Genomic DNA, 21,878 nt, shown 5'->3' on the forward strand with positions numbered 1-21,878 from the left:
CCAAATATTTTCATTTTTCGTTGAATTAGGGTGTTTTGGGGTCTTTTGGTGTGGTGGTCACAATGTGAAATCACTGTGGAACCACACATCAGCATGTCTTTTGTGCAACTTCTTTTGGAAAATGGCCTACCCTTACCCTTTGAGGGGAAAAACGGTCTGTCTAGTTACTGGACCAGATGAAATGAGACGGAGAGGTAATAAAGTCTGTCGGCACGAGGACCTTGGATTTATTAAGTAAAGTGGCAACGGTTATACAGAGTCATAAAGCGTGAGAGATCGAATATGTCTAAGTCCCTAATCAGCGCTGATGGTTCGTCCAGAGCTTCGCCTCCGTGGAAGGTCTGCTTCAGAAGAAGATCAAGAGTTCCTGTGTGATACACTCTTATGCTGTATCCTCCTCTCGATGAGGTGTGTGCGTTTGAGGTGTGTATGGTTCTGTGTGTTTTCGCTTGACCTTGGCTCCCAGGCCCCTAGTATATGCATGTGTATCTTCTTGTGTTCTTCCTAACGGGGGAGAGCTTCAAAGAGTCTCCTGTTTGTGGCTCTCCCATTCTTGAGGATGACTGGTGCATTGTCTGAGTGTCCAACATCTGCCTGGCTGAGAAATGGGGCCTTCGGCTCCGGCCTTGACCTGACTATATATTATGTGTGTGTTATGTGTTAAAAGTTGACTATATTGTAATGTGACTGCCATGTGATGTGCTCTTCAGGCGTTAAAAGTTGACTATATTGTAATGTGACTGCCGTGTGATGTGCTCATCAGGCTAGGGTAGGAGTTAGCTATATTTATAATGTACATGTGATGTACTCAGCAGGTTATTTTGCCCAACACCTTCCATCCCCTGCAAGGAGCCGTCCAGTGTTAAGCTCTCTCCTTGCCTTACCCACCCAAACCCCAGTGGGCGGACAGAGTATATTTGTGGTAGTGATAATGACACAATGTATAACATAATGACCGGATAACATATTCCTGAACATCTCACGTTCTTTGAATGCAAAATAATACATCACAACAGTGAGACAACTATTGCTTCATGAAAACTGAAGTATGTTGGTACAACTTCAACAGTAACATCTCCTGCATCTTTACAGTACACGTGATCTATCAACGTACCTTTTTCAGTTGTGGCTGTGTGCACGTGTTGACTGTACCCATGCTGTTCCAGTAACTTACCAATGGTAGACGACACAAAGACATCCTCATTGAAGTCTCCCATGATGAGTTTCCTCCCAGGATGTTTGTCAAGGTCAAAGACGAGCTGTAACAAATGCTGTCGAAAGGCATCAATCTTATAGGAGCTGGGTCTGTATAAAATGACAGCAATCAAATTATCGTGTGGTATCTCAAAGTACAAGCATTCCACATTGCATCTCCCTGGAATTGAAACCCGCACATCAATTTTGTCTGAAGAATACATGCCAACACCCCCTCTTTGTTGTTGTTTCAACCCTGCAAAGACCGGTTCAGAATCATCGTAACAGTTTTCTCTCTGATTGGCCCTCATTTATCAAACGAGCGTACGACAGAAAACGTGCGTAAAATGGACGTACGCTCATTTCAACGTTGAGCTTGGCATTTATCAATTTGAACGTGAGCGCAGGCTGCGATGAAATCTCACGTCAGGTCTGAGCTCGTGTACGCAAGTTTTTTTGGCGCAACATACGGGTATTTCAATGATGAATAGTGCAGCACAAGTAGCCCATGTTCAACATCTGTATTAATTACTAAATAAATTGGAATTAGCCCAGCCGTTCAAACAATTACAATCAAGTCAGGCCTAATTAAAAACAGTATTGCTATGAAAATAATTAGAATGTGACAGGTGAAATGTTTATTCAGCTGTCTATATTAACAGGAGCTTTGCCAAATAGGTGGTCGTGTCTCAGCGATGGCAGATCTGGCTCTGTTAAGGACCTCAACGCACAGACGAGAGAGTTTTTCGAGACCGCGCCGATTTTTTTAAGGAGGGCGATGAATGGCTCTTGAGTCGTTTTTGTCTCCCAAGGCATCTCCTGATGGAGCTATGCAATGCTTTGGAGCCACAGTTAAGGCAAGAAACTAGGCGATCAAACGCAATACCTGTGCAGGTTTGCTCTACCTTGGGATTTTTGGCCACCGGGATCTTGCAGCGGGAGATCGGGGACAGGTCTGCTATTTCCCAGCCAAGTATTAGCCGAACCATGCCAGCAGTTGCAGCTATAATATCCCTCTCCGAACGTTATATTAAATTCCCATATAATAACGATCAGCAAACTGGAATCAAACGGGATTTGTATGCTATTGCTAGGTTTCCAAATGTGATTGGTGCGGTTGATTGTACCCATGTGCGTATGAACCATATATTAATGATTACGCGTACATCAACCGCAAAAGCTACCATTCAGTTAATGTTCCGATTATTTGCGATGCCAGAATGTCAATCCTGAACATGGTAGCCCGATGGCCTGGGGGCACGCACGATTCTTTTATTTTCCAAAATAGCAACGTTGGGCATCGTCTACATCAGGGCGCACTACATGGTCAGAGTAATCTCGGGGAGTTACGCTGCAGTCGCACTGCACCGGCCTCCTCCCGTTTCTTGCTTGGCCGGCTTCACAGCCGCAACACGATTTTTTTGGTGCTGAGCTTCATGTCGGACCATTTCTTCTTCACCTTATTCGGAATTAAATAACTTTAACGGAATGCAAACAATAGCATATATGTGAAATGTTTTAAGCTGGATAACAGAAGTTGTACATTTAATTTATTATTTAATTAATTTAATTAACAAACCTCTTCCGTAGCCCGACGAACATTGGAAACACTATTCACTGCAACAGTTATTTCCTTCCATATAGCATTCTTTTGCTGGCCTTTAATGCCAGCTATAGGCTACCAAATAAAACCAGACGGTTCGCATCCACCAGTGACCCGAGCGTCTCCATTTGGGTCTCGGAAAAATTCCTCTATTTTACCGTTGGACGTTTCTCCATGTCGTAAAAGTTAGGGGCGAGACTTCTGAAGACGTGCTTTTATATGGGCGTGTTACGTTAATTACGATCGATCTCAGCCGCCGTATTTATCAACACCAAGATCCTTCGTACGCTGGGATTGGTGTGATACGAAGGTTTCGTAAATCTCACGTGGGTCCTATCGTAAGATGAATCATGCGTTCAGATTTGCGCTCATTTCTACGTTCTTTTGATAAATGAGGGCCATTGTGCTTGAACGTGTACCCTGGAAGTTGCGGTTCCTCGGAACCTGTGTTGAGCCAAGTCTCTGTTAAACAAATACAATCAGCTTTGGTGAGTGACTTATGGGCTGCGATATCCTGAATGTGAGCATTTAAACTCTGTACGTTATGAAGAGCTATTGTGCACACAGGATTCACATCAGACAAAAAAGACATTCCATAGCTGAACTTTTGCATGTTTTCAAGAGCTGACTCTACTTTCTCGTCACAAAATATAACTGACTCTCTGAAGTCCTCAATTATCAGTCCACTGAGAGTTCTCACACGACTCAATGCAACATAAGCTTGACCTGAAGCAAAGATCTTTTTGAGTGATACAACAGCCCTTTCAACAGTTAAGCCCTGGCATTTGTGTACAGTTTGCGCCCAAGATAAACCCAAAGGTAGCTGAATTCGAATTCCTCCGGCAGTGGTCACCTGGTCTTCTTGTTTTTCCACGACTGATGAACGTTCAAGAACCCTCTTTGACTTTGATCTCTGAATCTTACCAACATTAGGATCATCAAAGTCAACGTGGATAGCTGCAGGAATGTCATCGTCCCCTTTACCTCTGATGATTTCCACAACTGTGCCGCACGCTCTGTTTACAAGGCCGTCAGACACGTCTATGTTCTTCTTCAACATCACTCCCAACGAAACGCATTTTGGCAAGCAGGAATTGAAGATTTTTGTGTGGAAGCCAACTTTCCGCTCCATTCTTCCGGTTTTGGGGTTCCGTACAAAGTCGAGGGCCTGAATGCTGACTGCGTCTGGACAGGTGTCTTGCAGTCTCTTCACATTATATTTATCGACCTCTGCGTTTGTAGCATATATGTGAATGTCAGTTGGGTCTTCACCAGTTTCACGCTGCTTCAGTGTGAGTACATCACGGCTGCTGAGAGGTTCCTTCTTTTTAGGGACTCTGAGGCGGTTTAGCAATCCAGTAAATTCAGCATTTTCTTGCCTAACGACTTGGGTCAGCTGAGCGACTTCAAAGTTGTCTTCCCACAGGTTTCCGCCGTCAGCAAAAAGAGGTGTGCCTTTGACAGGTCTCAACTGGTAAAAGTCACCCACACAGATCACGGAAACATTTGCAAACGGCGAATAATCACCAGTCTGCTTGATTTGACGTAGTCTACCATGAATGTAGGCTAAAAGACGGTGGTCGACCATGGACACTTCATCAATGATCAGGATTTGCAAGTTGCCCATTCTGCTTCGTAGCGAATTCACTTTCTCATCGCCGAGAGGTTGATAAGGCATCTTGACATTTGCACCAATGGAGAAAGTGTGGTGAATGGTCGCGGCACCAATGTTGTACGCAGCCACGCCTGTAGGTGGCGTTAGAAGAACAGTGAGATCCTCTGGATTTTCAGCAATCTGTGACAACAGCCTAGTGGCTTCGTAATGTAGTGCTTTGATCAAATGGCTTTTGCCTGTTCCTGCTCCACCGGTGATGAACAATCGCAAAGGCTCAGGATTCTGTTCAAGACGTTTCTGCAAGCACCATTGACGGACGGCATAGAATACGGCAGATTGCTGTTCGTTCAACGATCGCAATAAATCCAACGCGTCTTGCCTGGGCATCGTCACATGATTCGTTTCCAAAGTGCACGCAGTGTGTGGGTTAGCTGTCAGGTCAGGCATAAGTTCTGTGCCATCAGCGTCTTCATCATCTACAACTCTGTCTTTCATGAGATCCAAACAGCGAAGACGCTCTCTTTCTGTTTCAGGACACAGCTGAGCCCATGCATCTTCTAAATCAATGTTTTCTTCCAGCAACTGCTTAGCTTGGTCGATGGCATCGTTCTCTATTTCAAATACAGCTTTGTTGTCATCCACAATGGCCTGCACTCGTCGAACATCGCCGCCACATTTAACCGCACCGTTCTTGTAGAAATGCTCGTATGTGTCAAACTGGGACGGTTTGAGGTGATATTCTTCGTAGTGAGGCAGGAAAAGTTGAAGCAACGAATGGAAGTACTTTTCTGGGTCTCTTGTGGGAGAAAATCTGGGATACCTCACGACAGCGGGTTGCGTTCGGGTTCGTCGTTTCACAAAACCGCAGTCGTTGTTGAGCTGTATTATGTCACCTGAACCCTTTTCTGCCGAAACCTGCGACGCATAAATAACTCTGTATTCTGAGCAAAAACTGGCCAAGCACATATCTTGAAATTCTGCTAACTCAGGTCTGTTGTGGTATCTCTCAATTATGTTGGTCATCCAAATGCTGCTGTCGTCTTTACACGTTTGGCGCTTAGCTTTAGCTTGGAGCACACTCAAAGGTAAACTCATCCTGACAGGATTGTCGCCAACGGGAATGAACTGTACATTGCGAGAGCATTCTTTCAAGTGCATATGCGTTAAAGTGTAATTCCGGCGCAAATTGAACCCAGGATCTTTGTTTTGGCATTAAAACCCATCAAATAAGCCTACCAGATACCTTTTTCATTGAAAATCGAGTATTATAGTTTGCCGGGCGCAATGTTTGGCGTCCATGTTGTTGACTTGGGGCATAGTGTTTCGCTTCTAAAGCCGCATTTTTTAACCACTAAATAGCACCAAACCTCTGCAGTAGCATGACTAGGGTCCTTACACATAAAACGAAGCACAAACAACTTAGTTTGCAAACCCGGAGTTTATTTAAAAAGACAGTTTAACAAGCATTACCGGGAGGTCCGTGTTTACAGGAAGTCCACACAAGTCGATTGCCGAATGCGCCGGAGTTCAGTTCAAGGAGGAAAGTTTTGGAATTTATAATTTATATAATATATATTTATAAATAATATATAGCAAGTGTTGACACGTAAATTAAAGGAATTGCATATGTAAGTTACGGTTACAAAATAATTGTTCGCTACAATCAAGCATGGCACGTTGTTGACGGAAGACGCACTGCACACGTGATTGACGCATAGAGTGAAGGACAGCTCAAGCACCGGAGAAGACGACCCATCCACAGCTTGAAGTCAAGAGAGAGATGGTTCGTGTTTGCGTCAAGAAACAAAGTTATAAGCCCTAACTTCATTCGAGGAAGTGAAAGATGATCTTGTGAGTTGTCCAGGTAGGTTAACCTCGATTTATTGTGTATAAGGATTTGTGGTGGGAATTTACGGACCACGTCAATCGTTTTCTGCGTCAACCGGGTAGAATAAAGTCATCAGAACGTTTAACAATTGCGGTCATATTTGTGTAAAAAAGGTACAAGACCATACAACAAACAATTAAACAAACGTTGCAAGGAGAAGTCCATTATCAGCTTCCACTGATAGATTACCATTTATGATTACCAATATCATTAAAACCAACACTAATAATGCAAAAACCCTATTTGCAACTGTTGACAGACTGACCAACCCCCCAACACAAATTCCACCTGATCTCCATTCCACGCAGAAATGCAATGAGTTTGCAGCTTTTTATACTGATAAAATTGAAGGTATCAGACGCGCCATCAATATCTCCACTTCAAACAAAAATGTTGGACTACCACCCTGTTCAGGCAAAAATAACGTGGCAAGGATGGCATGCTTTAATGTTATAGACTCTCAAAATCTTGTGGAAACTGTGACACAACTAAAGACATCCACCTGTTGCCTTGATACTATACCTACCAACCTCTTTAAGAATGTTTTCGACTGCCTAGCAGCAGACATATTGCAGATAGTTAACAACTCTCTCCAGTCAGGCAATTTCCCAAAAGCTTTGAAAACTGCAGTTATTAAACCCCTTTTAAAAAAGCGGAGCCTAGATGCCTCTGTTATTAACAACTACAGACCAATATCAAATCTACCCTTCATAAGTAAAATCATTGAGAAAGTTGTCCTCCAGCAACTTAATCACTTGGTTGGCACTTGGCATCAACTGGTTGCTATGACACCTTCCAATCAGGATTTCGACCCCTGCACAGCACGGAGACCGCCCTTATTAAAGTTGTAAACGACATCCGTCTTAACACAGACTCTGGCAAAATCTCAATACTAATGCTACTTGACCTCAGTGCTGCATTCGACACTGTAGACCATACATTACTTCTGGACAGGTTAGAAAACTGGGTGGGGCTTTCAGGCACCGTCTTAAATTGGTTCAGGTCCTACCTACAAAATAGGAACTACTTTGTTTCCATTGGCGACTTTGTCTCAGAATCAACCAACGTGACATGTGGAGTCCCACAAGGTTCGATCTTAGGACCCTCTTTATTCAACATCTACATGCTCCCACTAGGGCAAATCATGCAAAATAACAATATTGACCATCATTGCTATGCTGATGACACGCAAATCTATGTATCGCTATCACCAAATGACTATCGGCCCATAGATCTGCTGTGCCAGTGCATTGAGCAAGTGAAAGAATGGATGTGCCGAAATTTCCTTCAACTAAATGAGGACAAAACAGAGATAATTGTATTTGGTTCTAAAACGGAAAGGCTTAAAGTAACCGAACACCTTCACTCTCTGTCCCTGAAAACCTCAATCAAAGGCAGAAATCTAGGGGTTATCATGGATTCAGATTTACATTTCGACAGTCACATCAAATCAGTTACAAAATCTGCATATTATCACCTTAAAAATGTAGCAAGACTTAGAGGGCTCATGTCCACCGAAGACTTACAAAAACTTGTACATGCCTTTATCACTAGTAAGCTTGATTACTGCAATGGTCTCCTTACAGGTCTCCCAAAACAAACTCTGAGGAAGCTTCAGCTTGTTCAGAATGCTGCTGCTAGAGTTCTAACAAAGTCCAAAAAATGTGATCATATTACACCAATTCTGAAATCGTTACATTGGCTTCCTGTAGGTCAGAGAATTGACTTTAAAATCATGTTGCTAACCTATAAATCCCTACATGGTTTAGGCCCAAAATATTTAACTGATATGCTTCCACTACATCAGCCTTCTAGACCACTAAGATCCTCTGAGACCAATCTGTTAATTATCCCCAGACTAAACACAAAACATGGGAAAGCAGGATTTAGTTACTATGCAACAAATAGCTGGAATAAACTCCCAGAGGATTTAAGACTTGCCCCAACTCTGAGCACCTTTAAAACAAGACTGAAGACTTTTATGTTTGCTATAGCTTTCTGCTAAATCTTAAATACATTTAACGTTGCCTTTATTTTCTATTTTAATACTAAAATGCCTTTTTTCTATTTTATGTTTGCTTTAGCTTTCAGCTAAATATCTATTATTTTATTTTATTGTATGACAATGTTTATATGTGAAGCACTTTGAGTCTGCCTTGTGTATGAAAAGTGCTACATAAATAAAGTTGCCTTGCCTTGCCTTGCCCAAGAACCACAGTAGTACACTCTTGATTTTGTTATGTAGTCTGGCACTGACGTATATCCATCTCTCAAGTATGACTCAAATACGTTGCTGTTATTCTGGAGGTGTTTCACAACTGCCCGTCTCATTTTCAAGTGCCGGTCCTCATCATGACATATGCTCCAGGCAAGACTACGATAAAAACAGTTTCCGTCTGGTTTTATACTTTTATACTTTTTATAAGGACATCCCATATCGTCAACACTGCTTGTTGTGTTTGGCCTTTCATCAGAATGTACAGTCGACAGTCCAATTTGTTTGCACAAGACATCCTGATCCTCACGAGTTAAAGGTTTAAAGGGCCGTTTGGCGACAGTTTCCTCGATAATGATGACATCATCTGTAGCCGCTAAACCACACTGTGATTGAAAAGACTCTTTGGCCGTGTCTGCATCCACATCGATGACATGTGATTTAATTTCGGTTTTGACACGTTTGACACGCTGAGGTCGCTTACCTTTATCAGAATGGTAAAGGGGCACTCTTTTCAAACATTCAGGTGGTTGTGCGGCCGTGTTTACATCCACATCGATGACATCGTTGACATGTGATTCAATTTCTCTTTTGAAACACTGACCCTTATCAGAACAGTAACCTGTGTCTATACCAAAGTTACCAGCATCACTTACACCTGGCAGTTGTTCACACACTTTATGCATAGGATTACCTTTGACGATGTTACTGTAGAGTGGACGGTTTACCATTGTACTGTAGTTGGCGTTGTCCGGGTCGACATGGATTATTGCAGCTTTCACACCTGTTGCCTCAAATCGGGGTGTACTTCCGCCAAACCGTTCTGCAAAGTCATACACATGACGGATCAGGGACTGTAAACAGTTGAAGTATGAAACACAGCTTGCCCTTCGACCTTTCCTGTTGACATTTGAGTTTATGTGCGAATCAACAAATGCAAACTTGCCTCTTCCATTGACTATTGCACATGTATTAGCACAAATGGTTAACAAACAAGCATCATTACCATATAGTGAACGCTGGAGTGCTTCATCAAAAGGCATAGCAACATCACGTAAACTTTGATCATAGTCATCAACACGAATCAATCCAGTGAAAGACTGCATAGTTAATTGCAAAATTTGTATTCCACACTTTGTAGTGTCTAGGCAATTCAGACACAGCAATGTAACCTCTTCCTTGGTCTCTTATTAGACGCTGTGCATTCATTGATCTGTAAAGTACAGTTCCCTTAATCAAAACATCATCGAGATCTCTGCTCGTCCAGGTCCACACGTCACTCAGATTGGACTTCAGAACTGCAGTCAGACTGATGGCACCACATTGCTTGTTGCGATCCTTTCCGAACTGTAAATCATCTTGATGAAACGACCCCATCAGCACAGATCTGTCAACAGGCAGAATCAAACAATCATCGGTAACATTATCGTCTTTCATGTAATTCACAGTATTTGGCAGGTCATTTGGCAGAATTTTGGCAGAGTTTTGGCAGAGTGTTGGCAGAATGTTGGCAGAGTTTTGGCAGGGTTTTGGAGGCAACTTCTTTTTTACGAGGAAGCGCCATCTCGGCAACTTTGTTTTTACGAGGAAGCGCAACCTCGGCAACTTGACTTTTACGAATTAGCGCAAACTCGTCAACTTTAATTTTACGAGGAAGCGCGACCTCGGCAACTTTAATTTTACGAGGAAGCGCAACCTCGGCAGCAGACCCCAGGTCTACTGCAGTCAGCCCTCTTTCAGCACAGCGCCGCTCGGCTGCCTTGGACTGCTTGCTTGGACGCGGCATCTACAACAAAACACATTAGTCATATTTTAGCATAACATAGTTTTAGAGAGCAACCATTAATTTGCCCCCCCAGAGATGCCACGAGTGTGTGTGTATCTCACACACACACACACACACACACACACACACACACACACACACACACACACACACACACACACACACACACACACACACACACACACACACACACACACACACACAGTAGTTTTACAATAACAGCTCTAAACATGTGAAATGCCTAATTGTTTTGGCCCTATTCGTTTCAATGGGCCTGCATCCATGTCACCTGACTGTCATGGTTGTTATCATTTACATGTTAAAGAGCAGACGCAGCTTTGGCTGCTGGGCGCAAGAAATGCGGCCGCCATCTTGGACCGCTCATACTTTGCATACCATTGCAAACAAGGCTGGGGCAGAGGAATTATTTTCAGGAAGAGACACACTTGCATTGATAACTATCACTCTGACTTGTCGTCATTGGTTGTTTCTGTGTTCCACAACATAAGGCTGCACCACATTGCCAAACAGTCCTCTTTCAGGTGTTTAAGCTCATCATACTAAAACTTCCATCTGTTTATATCTATCTAATGTATTCATATATTGAATATGTATGTAATTAAACATAGCCTAATCATACATTGTTTCTTTAACTTATTAAAATAGCTGACCTTGCCTCCCCTGTTTCTGCTTCTCTATTAAATATGTAGTGTGTGATTTGAAAAATACTCATCAGTCTACATTTATTTATCCTTTATTTTACTAGGGTAGTCACATTGAGGCACTGTTTTACAAATAGGCCCTGGTCGATAAAGTCAGCACCTACCTAAAAGACACATAAAAACAGAAAAAACACAATGTATGAATGTAAACATAATAAACAAAACAGGAAACACATCCAGGATACAAAAAACAACCTAGACACAATTTCAAATTTGTAATGTAAAGTGTATACGACACATCATTTTAAATCAGAAAGGGGAATGAACATATCAAGTGTTCGTTTTTTCTGCGTTTCAAGTTGAAAGGGCATTATAACATAAGCCATCTTACCAAGTTCAGAGCAAGCAGTAGGCACATTAAAAAGTATGCTATTGTTAGACCTGAGGTTGCAGCTATTGTTTGTTACAAATGACAACACTGACAAATATGATGGTCATAATCCATCAGCTGCTTTATCAATTAAATTTAACCAATTATCTTGTCTGCGTATTGATAGAGGCATCCAACCAAATACACTCTACAAGTTGCAGTCGTGTGCATCATAACCAGCTTTTGTTAGGAATGGTAATGCTGAATGATAAACAAGAGTTCACAAACACAATACATGCATGCATATAAAGAGTGTCACCATAATCTACAACAGTCAAAAAGGTGGATGCAACAAGTTATTTTATAGTTTTTAAATAAAAACAAGCCTTTTTTCTGAAATAGAAACCTAGCTTGATTCTAAATAAAAAACTATGTGTAGCATGACAACTTCTCCATTTCTTGTCCCTGTGATCATATCATTTTATGTAAAGATAGACAACACATATCATAGGGTGACCAAACGTCCCCTTTATGGTTTGCCTGTCCCTGACTAAAGCCGTCACCGTAGACAGATTGCATGTCATTCGACAAAATTCGCCGGCTACATGCTCTTCTGCTGATTGAACCATTCAAATGTATAATACTAACATAACTACTAGAAAATATTCAGCATGTAAAATAATGTCAAATGTTGCTGTCAAGATTAATTCTGCTGAGACACACAAACAAACGTCTTACCTTTTTCTACTTCTTCTACCTCTTCTTCATGGGTGGCATAGCTTATCATTATATACCGCCAGTGCCACCGACTGGACTACTATGGTTTTAACGAACTGTGGAAGATTTTTTTTTTTAATTTTTCATGTCAAGAGTTTGACCGTTTATTGTGCAATTGTTCAGTTAAAGGCTGTAGAGAAAACATAATGCTTTTCACCTCTTTCGATGCTGTTATCCTCCCCTTGGAAAAAGTGGTAAAGTGGAGCAGAGAGATCGCCATGTCTGTACCAGAGTGGTGGTGACGTTATATCATTCGCGTCGACAGCAGCGAAGAGCTTCACAGGGGCCTCACACAAAACCTAACATTATGAAACTTCTTTGTGAAAATTTTTAGATTTCTTTGCATGAAAAATTATAATTTAAATCCACAAACATGTGTAATCCAGGACATAAAGGGACTGGGACCAGAAAATAATTACTTTCTGTCCATTGAAACCCATTCATATTTTTCGATCTCATAGGTCCCATGGGCTCTACCGGAAGGGGCGTGACTTTGCCACTCTAGAGTGGCGATTTACTCAGACACACAGTGGGCCAACATTACCAGTGATTAAACATAGAATGAAATTAATATTATAAGTTGTTCACAGACCACAGTTTGGCTTAACCTGTGGCCTATTTCAACAGGCTAAATAACACTTATCCGTTTAGCCTGATACAGCATTATGGCTATCCATACCCATAGACGGATTATGAAATATCGGGCCCCTGGGCACGTGGACTCCACAGGCCCCCCCCCCCCCCCCCCCTTCCAACATAAACACACGCACCTAGAATACACACACACACTTATTGGCGATAATAAGTCATTGGCCTATACCTGCAACTCAGCAGGATTTGTAGCACAGGAAAGGCAACCTCACAATAATTATTACAAATAAATGCATCTTTATTTAACCAAAACAGGATAAAAAATATATATAATTGATGCAATTTTTGGCGATTTGAACGAATTTCGAATGCACCGCTTTCAACCACAAATAAAAACGACTTAAAGCAACTCAATACGAACAGTTCCTTACATTAATTGACAGTGATGCATTTCACCTATGAAATGCATTTTTTCCGGGCTCTGTTCCGTGCAAAATCCTCCACGATGTCTGGTGGTGGTAGCGGCATGTTAATATTTTTGCCAGCTCGTTGCTCTTCATCTCCCGTAGCAACAGGCTCCTGAGCTTCTACAGTAGATTATATGGTTTTTTAAAAAAATTGGGAAATACGAGGTACATTTTGCAAGGCGGCAGTTTCTCTTGTTTCTTTTTCTTTTTTTAATTTTCGCTTCAACACTCCACTTAGAGTTTGCCGTTGCTCCATGTTTAAATGACAGTGACTTGTTCGTGACCGGTCTCAAATTCACAAACTGAAATAGTGCCCCCTAGTGATCTTGTTATTAATTTATTTACTCAGTAGTAATAGGCCTACTATTGCTGTTTTCGCTTGAATTTTTGTATTTCTCTACTGATTGCTTCGACAATGCAACATTAAAAGTTGCTAACAGTGGGGCCCTGGGCCCCACTGTTAGTAACTTGTGGGTCCAGGGCCCCACTGTTAGTAACTTGTGGGGCCCTGGGCCCCACTGTTAGTAACTTGTGGGGCCCTGGGCCCCACTGTTAGTAACTTGTGGGGCCCAGGGCCCCACTGTTAGTAACTTGTGGGGTAGTTAGTAACTTGTGGGGCGGCTCAGTCTACTTCAGTTACTAAAAGTGGGGCCCTGGGCCCCACTGTTAGTAACTTGTGGGGTAGTTAGTAACTGTTAGTAGCCTAACTTGTGGGGCGGCTCAGGGGGGCCCTTGGGCCCCCCTGAGCATGTGCCCGGTGTGCCCGTGCAGTAATCCACCCATGTCCATACCCTTCGTTCATGTTGGTAACTTATTTTCAAGCAAGCTACCTGAAGCTGAACATAAATGGGATCTATTTTCTAAATCATTGACATCTTTCGTCCCTACCAGTACATCTCAGTGGCTCAAAAGCCTAACTTGCAGTTAGGTATTCTCTTGAACTAAATCTTTATCCTTTTACCAGTCATTTAACTTACTTAACATTCTTTGCACTCACTATATCCCTGCAATCTCATCTTTAAGCTTTTAAAAGTAGGATAGTATTTATTCTAGGCCATATTGAATAAAAAGCCTGCTTAATGATCGATTTTAATCCAAAATTAATTCATGGCAATGGCCAAGGCAGTGACAAAGAATGCAGGCTCAGTTTGCTGCCCTTGCTCAAATTTTGCATTGCATGTAGAATTGCTTACGCTATATAGGAAAAAAAATTGATTTGCCCATACCCATTTACTTGTTTGTGTGTGTGTTCGTTCACCAACAAGATTCTAAACCACCATGAGAAAGAAAGGCTTCCTGTAAATTCAATTTTTAGACCATAAAGACTTTACCATTACCTGCACAGCTTAGTATAACTGACCGATTCCCTTTTATAACGACAAAAGACAGAAACAATTGCTTAAATCAAAACATAGTTTATTTTTCAATATCAAAGTAAACACCATCAAACGACAGTTTGATGGTGTCGACAAAATTTCAGTCCTCCAGAAGATAGGAGGTCGAAGCCTCCTCCGTGTCCAGAATGTCGTCCAGGGAGCAGTCAGCCATAGCCTCTCTTACAGCTTCGGCCGGAGCGAAGCGCACCACCAGTCCTTCTGCATTAACAGAAACGACCAGCTCTGGCAACGCCATGATGGTTTCTTCCAGGGCTGGGCCATCATGGACGTTGCACGCCACACAAAACTCCTTGACGAACCCCATCACCGCGGAGTTTGTCAATTGCATGGAGCGCTCATCAACATCTCTGGGTGCCACAATAAGCACCCCCGAGTACGTCACCAGATACGCTGGTGTGCGCTGCAGCATGGAGCACATGTTCGACTCACAGCGGTGGGTCGAACATTTGACGTCCAACTGGTCCTGTCCGACGTGGCATCGTGGACACCTGGGCTTTGCCACGATCTTGACCGCGGTCGCCGGCCCGCACAGAATCTCCATGTCCGCGACAGTCAACTGCCTGAGGGAAGAAGGCTGCCCTACACCCGTGGTGGCGGTGACCAATGTGGACGGTGTAGTGGTTAAAACAGTGCGGCTCCCATCCTTCCTTGTCGTCAGCGAACAGAAGGTGTAGCACTGGCCGAGCTGGACGGTGGAGATCAGCCGATCCCACACGCTCAACGCCGTCTGTCCGGTGGAGTCACAAACCTCAAAGCATTTCAGCTCCATCGACGCTCCTTGGATCTCCACCACCCTATTGTCCAGGAGCTGAAGTACCTTGAGGTTGATGACTCCCACCTGATGAAAAACAACAAAGAGACACTAGGACCAAGTTCTCTCCAAATACTTCTTTCAACAAGCTTCACAAAAGCACAACGCTTACCCTCTGCCTGGGACCCAAACCTAAAACATCGACCACGGTCAGCCGGTCAGAGGTGCTGCTCGGTGCCCTATGGGTGAAAGGAAGGTCCCCAAACGCATCGAGCCTGCTCTGGCTCGACACCAACACGTCGAAGCCCCCTGGACTGCTGTAGCCTACGAAAACAAAAATGAAAAGAAATGCATGCTTAACACCTGGACGTAACGCACGGGCTTCCAGTAACGACTCATTAATGGGATCGGTCAATGAATCTAAACAAATCAAAAAATATATATGCATAAATTAATGATCGACAAAAATTTATATTCATCACGCTGAAAGCAGGGTCGGTCATTTTACATATGAAAGCAATAAAGGCGAGGGGATCGGCAATAAAGGCAAGGGGAGCGACGATAACCGACTAACGAGCAAGACAGGCCACCTGATGATGACTAACCTGCGTGTCGGCCATTTTACGTAACAGAGCAGTGAAGACGGGGGAAGGGGGGGAAAAGACACGCACTGCACGGTTTGGAGTTGAATTAGTTTGCCGTTAGCTCCTCGAGAAAATACGCCGTTGACAGTAGAACGACACATCAATTAAAAAAAATGCCTTACACTAATTTCCACAGGAGTTTACGTCGAGTAATGCATCGTCCATCGACAAACTTCATCAGACTTTACGTGGCACACGTCAGACACTCCCTAGCACGTCCCTCGACGGACTAACGACAACTAATGCCGATTTCAGAAACAAACACAGGAAAGCCAACACAAAACTTACTGATGCTTTTCCGCGTGGCAACCAATTTCACCGCCTGCCTGTTTTCTGCCGCGTGAACGAACTGGTCCCTCTGCTCGGGTGGCCTCGAAATATCGCCTGCTGTTCTTTGACATCTTCATAGGCGACACACTATGAAGATAGCCGACAACCGTCTCACTGTCACTCCTTGGTATTTTACTGGGACTCACCATTATGAACTGGATATCCCAAGACATCTTTAAGCAGTGGCATGGGCTATTTATAGAGGCATGCAGTGTTGCCAGATCAGATCGACAGTTTCCAGCCCAATCACATCTTAGAACCCGCCCACTCCAATAAAAACCCGCCCAAACCACGAAGTTGCCAGAGTCACACCCATGCTCCTTTTATATATTAGGTAAAAACATCTAATTTGCCGAAATTTAGTGATAGGTTACACAATTTAGTAACCTTTCTTTTTTAACTTTTGCTGAACTGACGTCACGGTCAAATTGCCAATTGAAATGATGCAGATTAAAAAAATACGAAATTGCCCAGGTTAAGTGTAAATATTAACATAAAGCACATGTGTGCCTTTTTTTCATTAATATCCTTAATACATAATGGGGTCTATCTATCAACGTGTGGTGACTGGTGAACCTCAGTAGGGGTTGCGAATGCAACCCCATCTTAGCTCCTCCCCCTGCACCCAGGTGCAGATAAAAAGGCCAAGATGGCTGAACTCATGCTGCTATCCATTTGGATGTACGAAGTGGTAAAGTCGCCAATCTCCTAGCTTTCTTGCGGCATTTCACTGAGGCACGCCCCCTTTCGGTCTGAGTATCTCGTCGCTTTCAAAGTAGAGCGAGCAGTTCTGTACAACTAGCAAACAAGATGGCTGCGCCCATAGTCAATGGGGATCGAGCTGTATTTTCTTTGTATTTGTACCACGTTGGGGGTTGTAATGTCGATTTTAAATCCTCTTACACACTTGATTTTATTGCTGCTTTAATCCGGTCACCAATTTATGGTCTTGCTTTGCGTGAAATTCAATGTAAAGTTGTGTTTTCAAGCTGGTTTGCCAAAGAGGCTATGTTGCTAATGATGACTAGCCCGCTACTACCCCTCGTGGCTCGACAGAAACACGACAGCACTTGTTGAAATAAAAATTGGTGAAAATGGCAAAATATTATTGCAATGTAAAAGGCTTGCAATGTTAATGTTTCTGTAAAGACTGGCAACCATTATACACTTGATTATTTCTTTTTTCCAAAATAGTTTTCTTCTTAAACTCGTCGGACACAAATAGCAAACTGGAAGGCTGGAGCAAGGGAAATACGTCACGTTCTCGCTGAAGCTGGTCGTTCGTACCAGCCTACATTCAAAATGGATAGCAGCATCAGCCTCTGTTGGTTGCCTCCTAGGGTGGTGAGTAGGGTCCACGCTTTCTAACAGTTTTGAGTTCCCATTTGAACTTTTATTAATCAGTGTCTTTTGTTTTTAGGATCCCCTGCTGCTGTTTTGTACAGTTTTAGTTGTTCTGTTTAGCTGTGCTGTTTTGTATGGTTTTAGTTGTTCTGTTTAGCTGTGCTGTTTTGTACGGTTTTAGTTGTTCTGTTTAGCTATGCTGTTTTGTTTTGGTTCCGTTTGCTTTTGTGTTATTTCCCCTTTTCGGTTTCATTGTTTGACCTTTGGGTTGCGGGGTTACATAACCCCTGTTTTGCTGTTTGGTATGGTTTGGTTTTGCTCCACTTTTCTTTATTTAGTTATTATTGTAATAAAATAAACAGTTAATATATTTATTGTCTCTGCCTCTTTAGTTCTCGAACCTGTGTCCTTATTATTTCTGTAATATCATAGTTTTATATTTCCTGGGGTGTAATTCCCCAGGTGGCGTTGTCGATCTCTCTTTGGTTATTTCCCCCTCCCCTCGTTAATATTGAATTTAACACTGAGCCCCGCCACAAACGCATATGTAGTTTAAATGTGGTGTATTTTGTGTATGTCCAGTCAGACTCGGTGTCTCCGTTGTTTTGTGTGGTCTTGTAGGCTATACTATGTGAGCCGTATCGCCTAAATGAATTTCCGACCATTTGTGTCCGTTATTAATAAAGACTTGACTAGGCTATCTATCTAGCCCATTAATTGACAATTATTCGCGATAGTGGGGATTCAAAACGGTTTGGCCACGACAGCCAATTTAACTTGACAGCAAAGCCGTAACAGGAAGTAAGCCTGTTCGCAGCATCTCTTTAACATTGTCAGTAAAATTGTATCGAATCATATGCACTTTATCATGGTCATCATATACTTGGTTATATAAACTTATAACAAAGCAATCATATTAAATCAAAGTCAATCTGTCGTACAGCATAAAATCGGAACACTACTTCATTCATATCAATGTTATTTGCGTTGAACAACGCTCATTGAAGGGTAGACACTGCACACGTGTGGTGACAAGCGGTACTTAATGTATATTGCAACAATGACTCTATTTACCATTCCGCCCACCTACAATATAAACTGCAATTCCCACTGGATTAGAACCACCTCCAGAAGGGATGCTTGTTTACATTGTCTCTTTTAGGGATATTGTTCCGAATACCCCTATGTATTTGTGACATTTGTTCTGTCAGGCAGCCTGTATTGCTCCCTTACCTCTAGGTGGGGTCCTTTTCCCATTTGGTAAAATAATGCTCATCCCACCGGCTGTCGGTATTGCCGATTACCGAGACGGTCGTCATGTAGCCCCCTGGCCGATTACGTCCATCCGGCAGAATTAGCCAACCGAGTCCCATTATGCTTGACACCCACATTGCTGCTCGCAGCTATATTTGTTATTATTTTGGGAAGAAACTAGGGTTGTGTTTATTTTTAGCTATATTTATGAGCACCGGCTTCGAGCTGCATGCTCCGTTGCTTAGAGCAGAGTAGCGCATAACTATTGAACGGATCTGGTTTAACTGAGTTCATCTAATATTAAAGATCTGGATAAGGAAAACACGCTGCATTTGTATTTTCATTTCATTTTGAATATATTCTTTTACATTTTAATGTAAAATATTAACGATTAATCGACTAATTGATCGTTAATTCTCCAGACGATCGACTAAAACAACTTTATCGAATGCCCATCCCTAGTTTTTATGTGTTCATTTATTCTTAATGTTTTTGTGGTTGTTTTTAAGTTGCAGAAAGAAGGGATCGCCATCCCATCCCTGCGACCGCCGCCGCCCAGTGCGGAGAAGGAGTGTGTGCATCCCCTGGAAGACGTCCAAGCTGTCGACGATCAGGACGAGCTCAGGCCCCCCGTTGTGTCAGCAGCCATGTGCTTGCCAGCCAACTCTGGGAAGAGGTGGGGCATGGACGAGGAATCCACCAAACAATCACAGGTTACACACCAAGTGGCATACAAGGAGTACGTGCAAGATTGCAGAAAGAGAAAGTTGACGTCGAGATAATTTGTTGCGTTCAAGCGCAAGAGACAGCGCTTAATGGCATGAAGCAAACAGAAGAGAGAGGGAAAAAAGAGGAAAAGGAGGAAATGTGCCGTTGCAATGTCTGACATTTCTGTTTGTGAGTGCACATAGTTTATTACGGTGGCGCTGAGCATTCACCAAATAAAAAAAAGTTTCACAGCTAATGTAGCCGTTAGCACACTCAGGATCTCGTAATTACAAGATAATATCTCATAATTACGAGATAAGGATCTCGTAATTACGAGAAAAGATCTCGTAATTACGAGATACGGATCTCGTAATTATGAGATAAGGATCTCGTAATTACGAGATAAGATATCATATTTACGACATAAGGAACTCGTTTACGAGAAAAGGATCACTCCTCTCATTCATAAATAACGTTGCTGGCGAGCAGCAGGCCGGCAAAGATGACGCTATCCGACGCTATCGTATTTAATCTCCTGCTCGGGTTGAGGCAATGGGAAATATTGATGTTCCTTAAAAGTGAGGAGGGCATTAATATAAGTATGTCAACATTGCGCAGACATCTGAAGTCATTGGCCGGCAAAGATGACGCTATCCGACGCTATCGTATTTAATCTCCTGCTCGGGTTGAGGCAATGGGAAATATGGATGTTCCTTAAAAGTGAGGAGGGCATTAATATAAGTATGTCAACATTGCGCAGACATCTGAAGTCATTGGGACTGTTCAGGAGAAAAGCCCAGTCGGACCTGCTACAAGTGGCTCTCTTCCTGCAGGAGCAGTTGAACCAGTACGGGATGCTTGTTCCATCATTTGATGTGCCAAAGCCCCTCGAATATTGACGCGTTAATTGTTCAGTGGAACCCAGAAGTGGAAATGTTGTTGTCATGGTGGTTTAAAGGGTATGTGGCTGGCCCCTCACATTGCGGCTCTTAAAAGTTGAATACAGCAGTGCATTATGTGTTTAACTTAATACTATGCATTATTGTTTAGAAAACGTCTTACCTCAAGCTCTTTTCCAATTAATGAGCTAATTTATTTTTATACAAATCAATAAAATATTGTTTTTGGGGGAAATATAATTTTTGTCCCACTGCCCACATTAGATTTTGTTTTAATATTGGCTGTGACAGTATGTCATATAATTAATGTATTAAAATACTATGTAAAATACATAGTTAAGGCAAACCCTGTCAGTTGTTAAATTATTTAAAAAAAACCTTCACAGTGGTATAATTATTAATGAGCACATACCACTGACTGAAGTGATCTATTGCTTTTATACGACGGTTACTATTATGGCAAAACGAAAGTCATAGACACACTACATTAAAAAACAACAAGAAAGTCAAAGTAGCTGTTTTATTAAAGAATACAAAAAAGTAATCCCTCCTGGCTGCCTTCAAAATGCACGACGGTCGCTATGCAACACACTTTAGCATCCCTCCGAGAGAAGGCTCGGCTAGAGCGGTTCGCCGGCAATTTATCAGGTCCGACTGGGCTTTTCTCCTGAACAGTCCCAATGACTTCAGATGTCTGCGCAATGTTGACATACTTATATTAATGCCCTCCTCACTTTTAAGGAACATCCATATTTCCCAATGCCTCAACCCGAGCAGGAAATAAAGTACGATAGCGTCGGATAGCGTCATCTTTGCCGGCCAATGACTTCAGATGTCTGCGCAATGTTGACACACTTATATTAATGCCCTCCTCACTTTTAACGAACATCAATATTTCCCATTGCCTCATTCCGAGCAGGAGATTAAATACGATAGCGTCGGATAGCGTCACCTTTGCCGGCCTGCAGCTAGCCAGCAACGTTATTTATGAATGAGAGGCGTGATCCTTTTCTCGTAAACGAGTTCCTTATGTCGTAAATATGATATCTTATCTCGTAATTAAGAGATCCTTATCTCATAATTACGAGATCCGTATCTCATAATTACGAGATCCGTATCTCGTAATTACGAGATCTTTTCTCGTAATTACGAGATACTTATCTCGTAATTACGAGATATTATCTCGTAATTACGAGATCCTGAGTGTGCTAACGGCTACATTAGCTGTGAAACTTTTTTTTATTTGGTGAATGCTCAGCGCCACCGTAGTTTATTGAAAAAAGGGTTAGAAAAAAAGAAAAAAAAAGGCCGGTATGTAGATGTGTATCGAAGTTTTGCTGTTGCAATGTTTGCCTTTTTTGTTTATTAGTAGACAGTAGTTCA

General features: G+C 42.4%; 2 protein-coding genes across 2 annotated transcripts in view; both read right to left on the reverse strand.

Moving 5' to 3' along the window:
- Nucleotides 1-2,540: 2,540 nt before the first annotated feature.
- The window catches only part of LOC132448861 (uncharacterized), a 332,340-nt gene continuing 313,002 nt past the window's right edge, over nt 2,541-21,878 (reverse strand). The window contains exons 2-5 of the mRNA XM_060040408.1: nt 10,179-10,711; nt 8,501-9,902; nt 3,197-5,574; nt 2,541-2,545 (exon numbers count right to left, since the gene is read on the reverse strand). Of these exons, the coding sequence (XP_059896391.1) occupies nt 2,541-2,545; nt 3,197-5,574; nt 8,501-9,621 (3,504 nt within the window). The 5' untranslated portion in view covers nt 9,622-9,902; nt 10,179-10,711. The remainder of the gene's footprint in view (nt 2,546-3,196; nt 5,575-8,500; nt 9,903-10,178; nt 10,712-21,878) is intronic.
- si:dkey-249d8.1 (uncharacterized) lies at nt 14,556-16,606 on the reverse strand. The gene is made up of 4 exons (XM_060040409.1): nt 16,603-16,606; nt 16,249-16,347; nt 15,489-15,640; nt 14,556-15,403 (listed from the first exon to the last, which is right to left on the reverse strand). The coding sequence occupies exons 1-4, from the start codon at nt 16,604-16,606 to the stop codon at nt 14,645-14,647; spliced, it is 1,014 nt and encodes a 337-aa protein (XP_059896392.1). The 3' UTR covers nt 14,556-14,644.

Source organism: Gadus macrocephalus, chromosome 20, assembly GCF_031168955.1.
Source record: "Gadus macrocephalus chromosome 20, ASM3116895v1".
Classification (NCBI taxonomy): Eukaryota; Metazoa; Chordata; class Actinopteri; order Gadiformes; family Gadidae; genus Gadus; species Gadus macrocephalus.

Bases quoted from the DNA above. Each gene is read 5' to 3' on its own strand.
- si:dkey-249d8.1 (XM_060040409.1), bottom strand. The intron at 15,641-16,248 runs GTAAGTTTTGTG...TTGTTTTCGTAG, and splicing joins TGCCACGCGGAAAAGCATCA to GCTACAGCAGTCCAGGGGGC. The intron at 15,404-15,488 runs GTAAGCGTTGTG...GTTTTTCATCAG, and splicing joins GTTTGGGTCCCAGGCAGAGG to GTGGGAGTCATCAACCTCAA.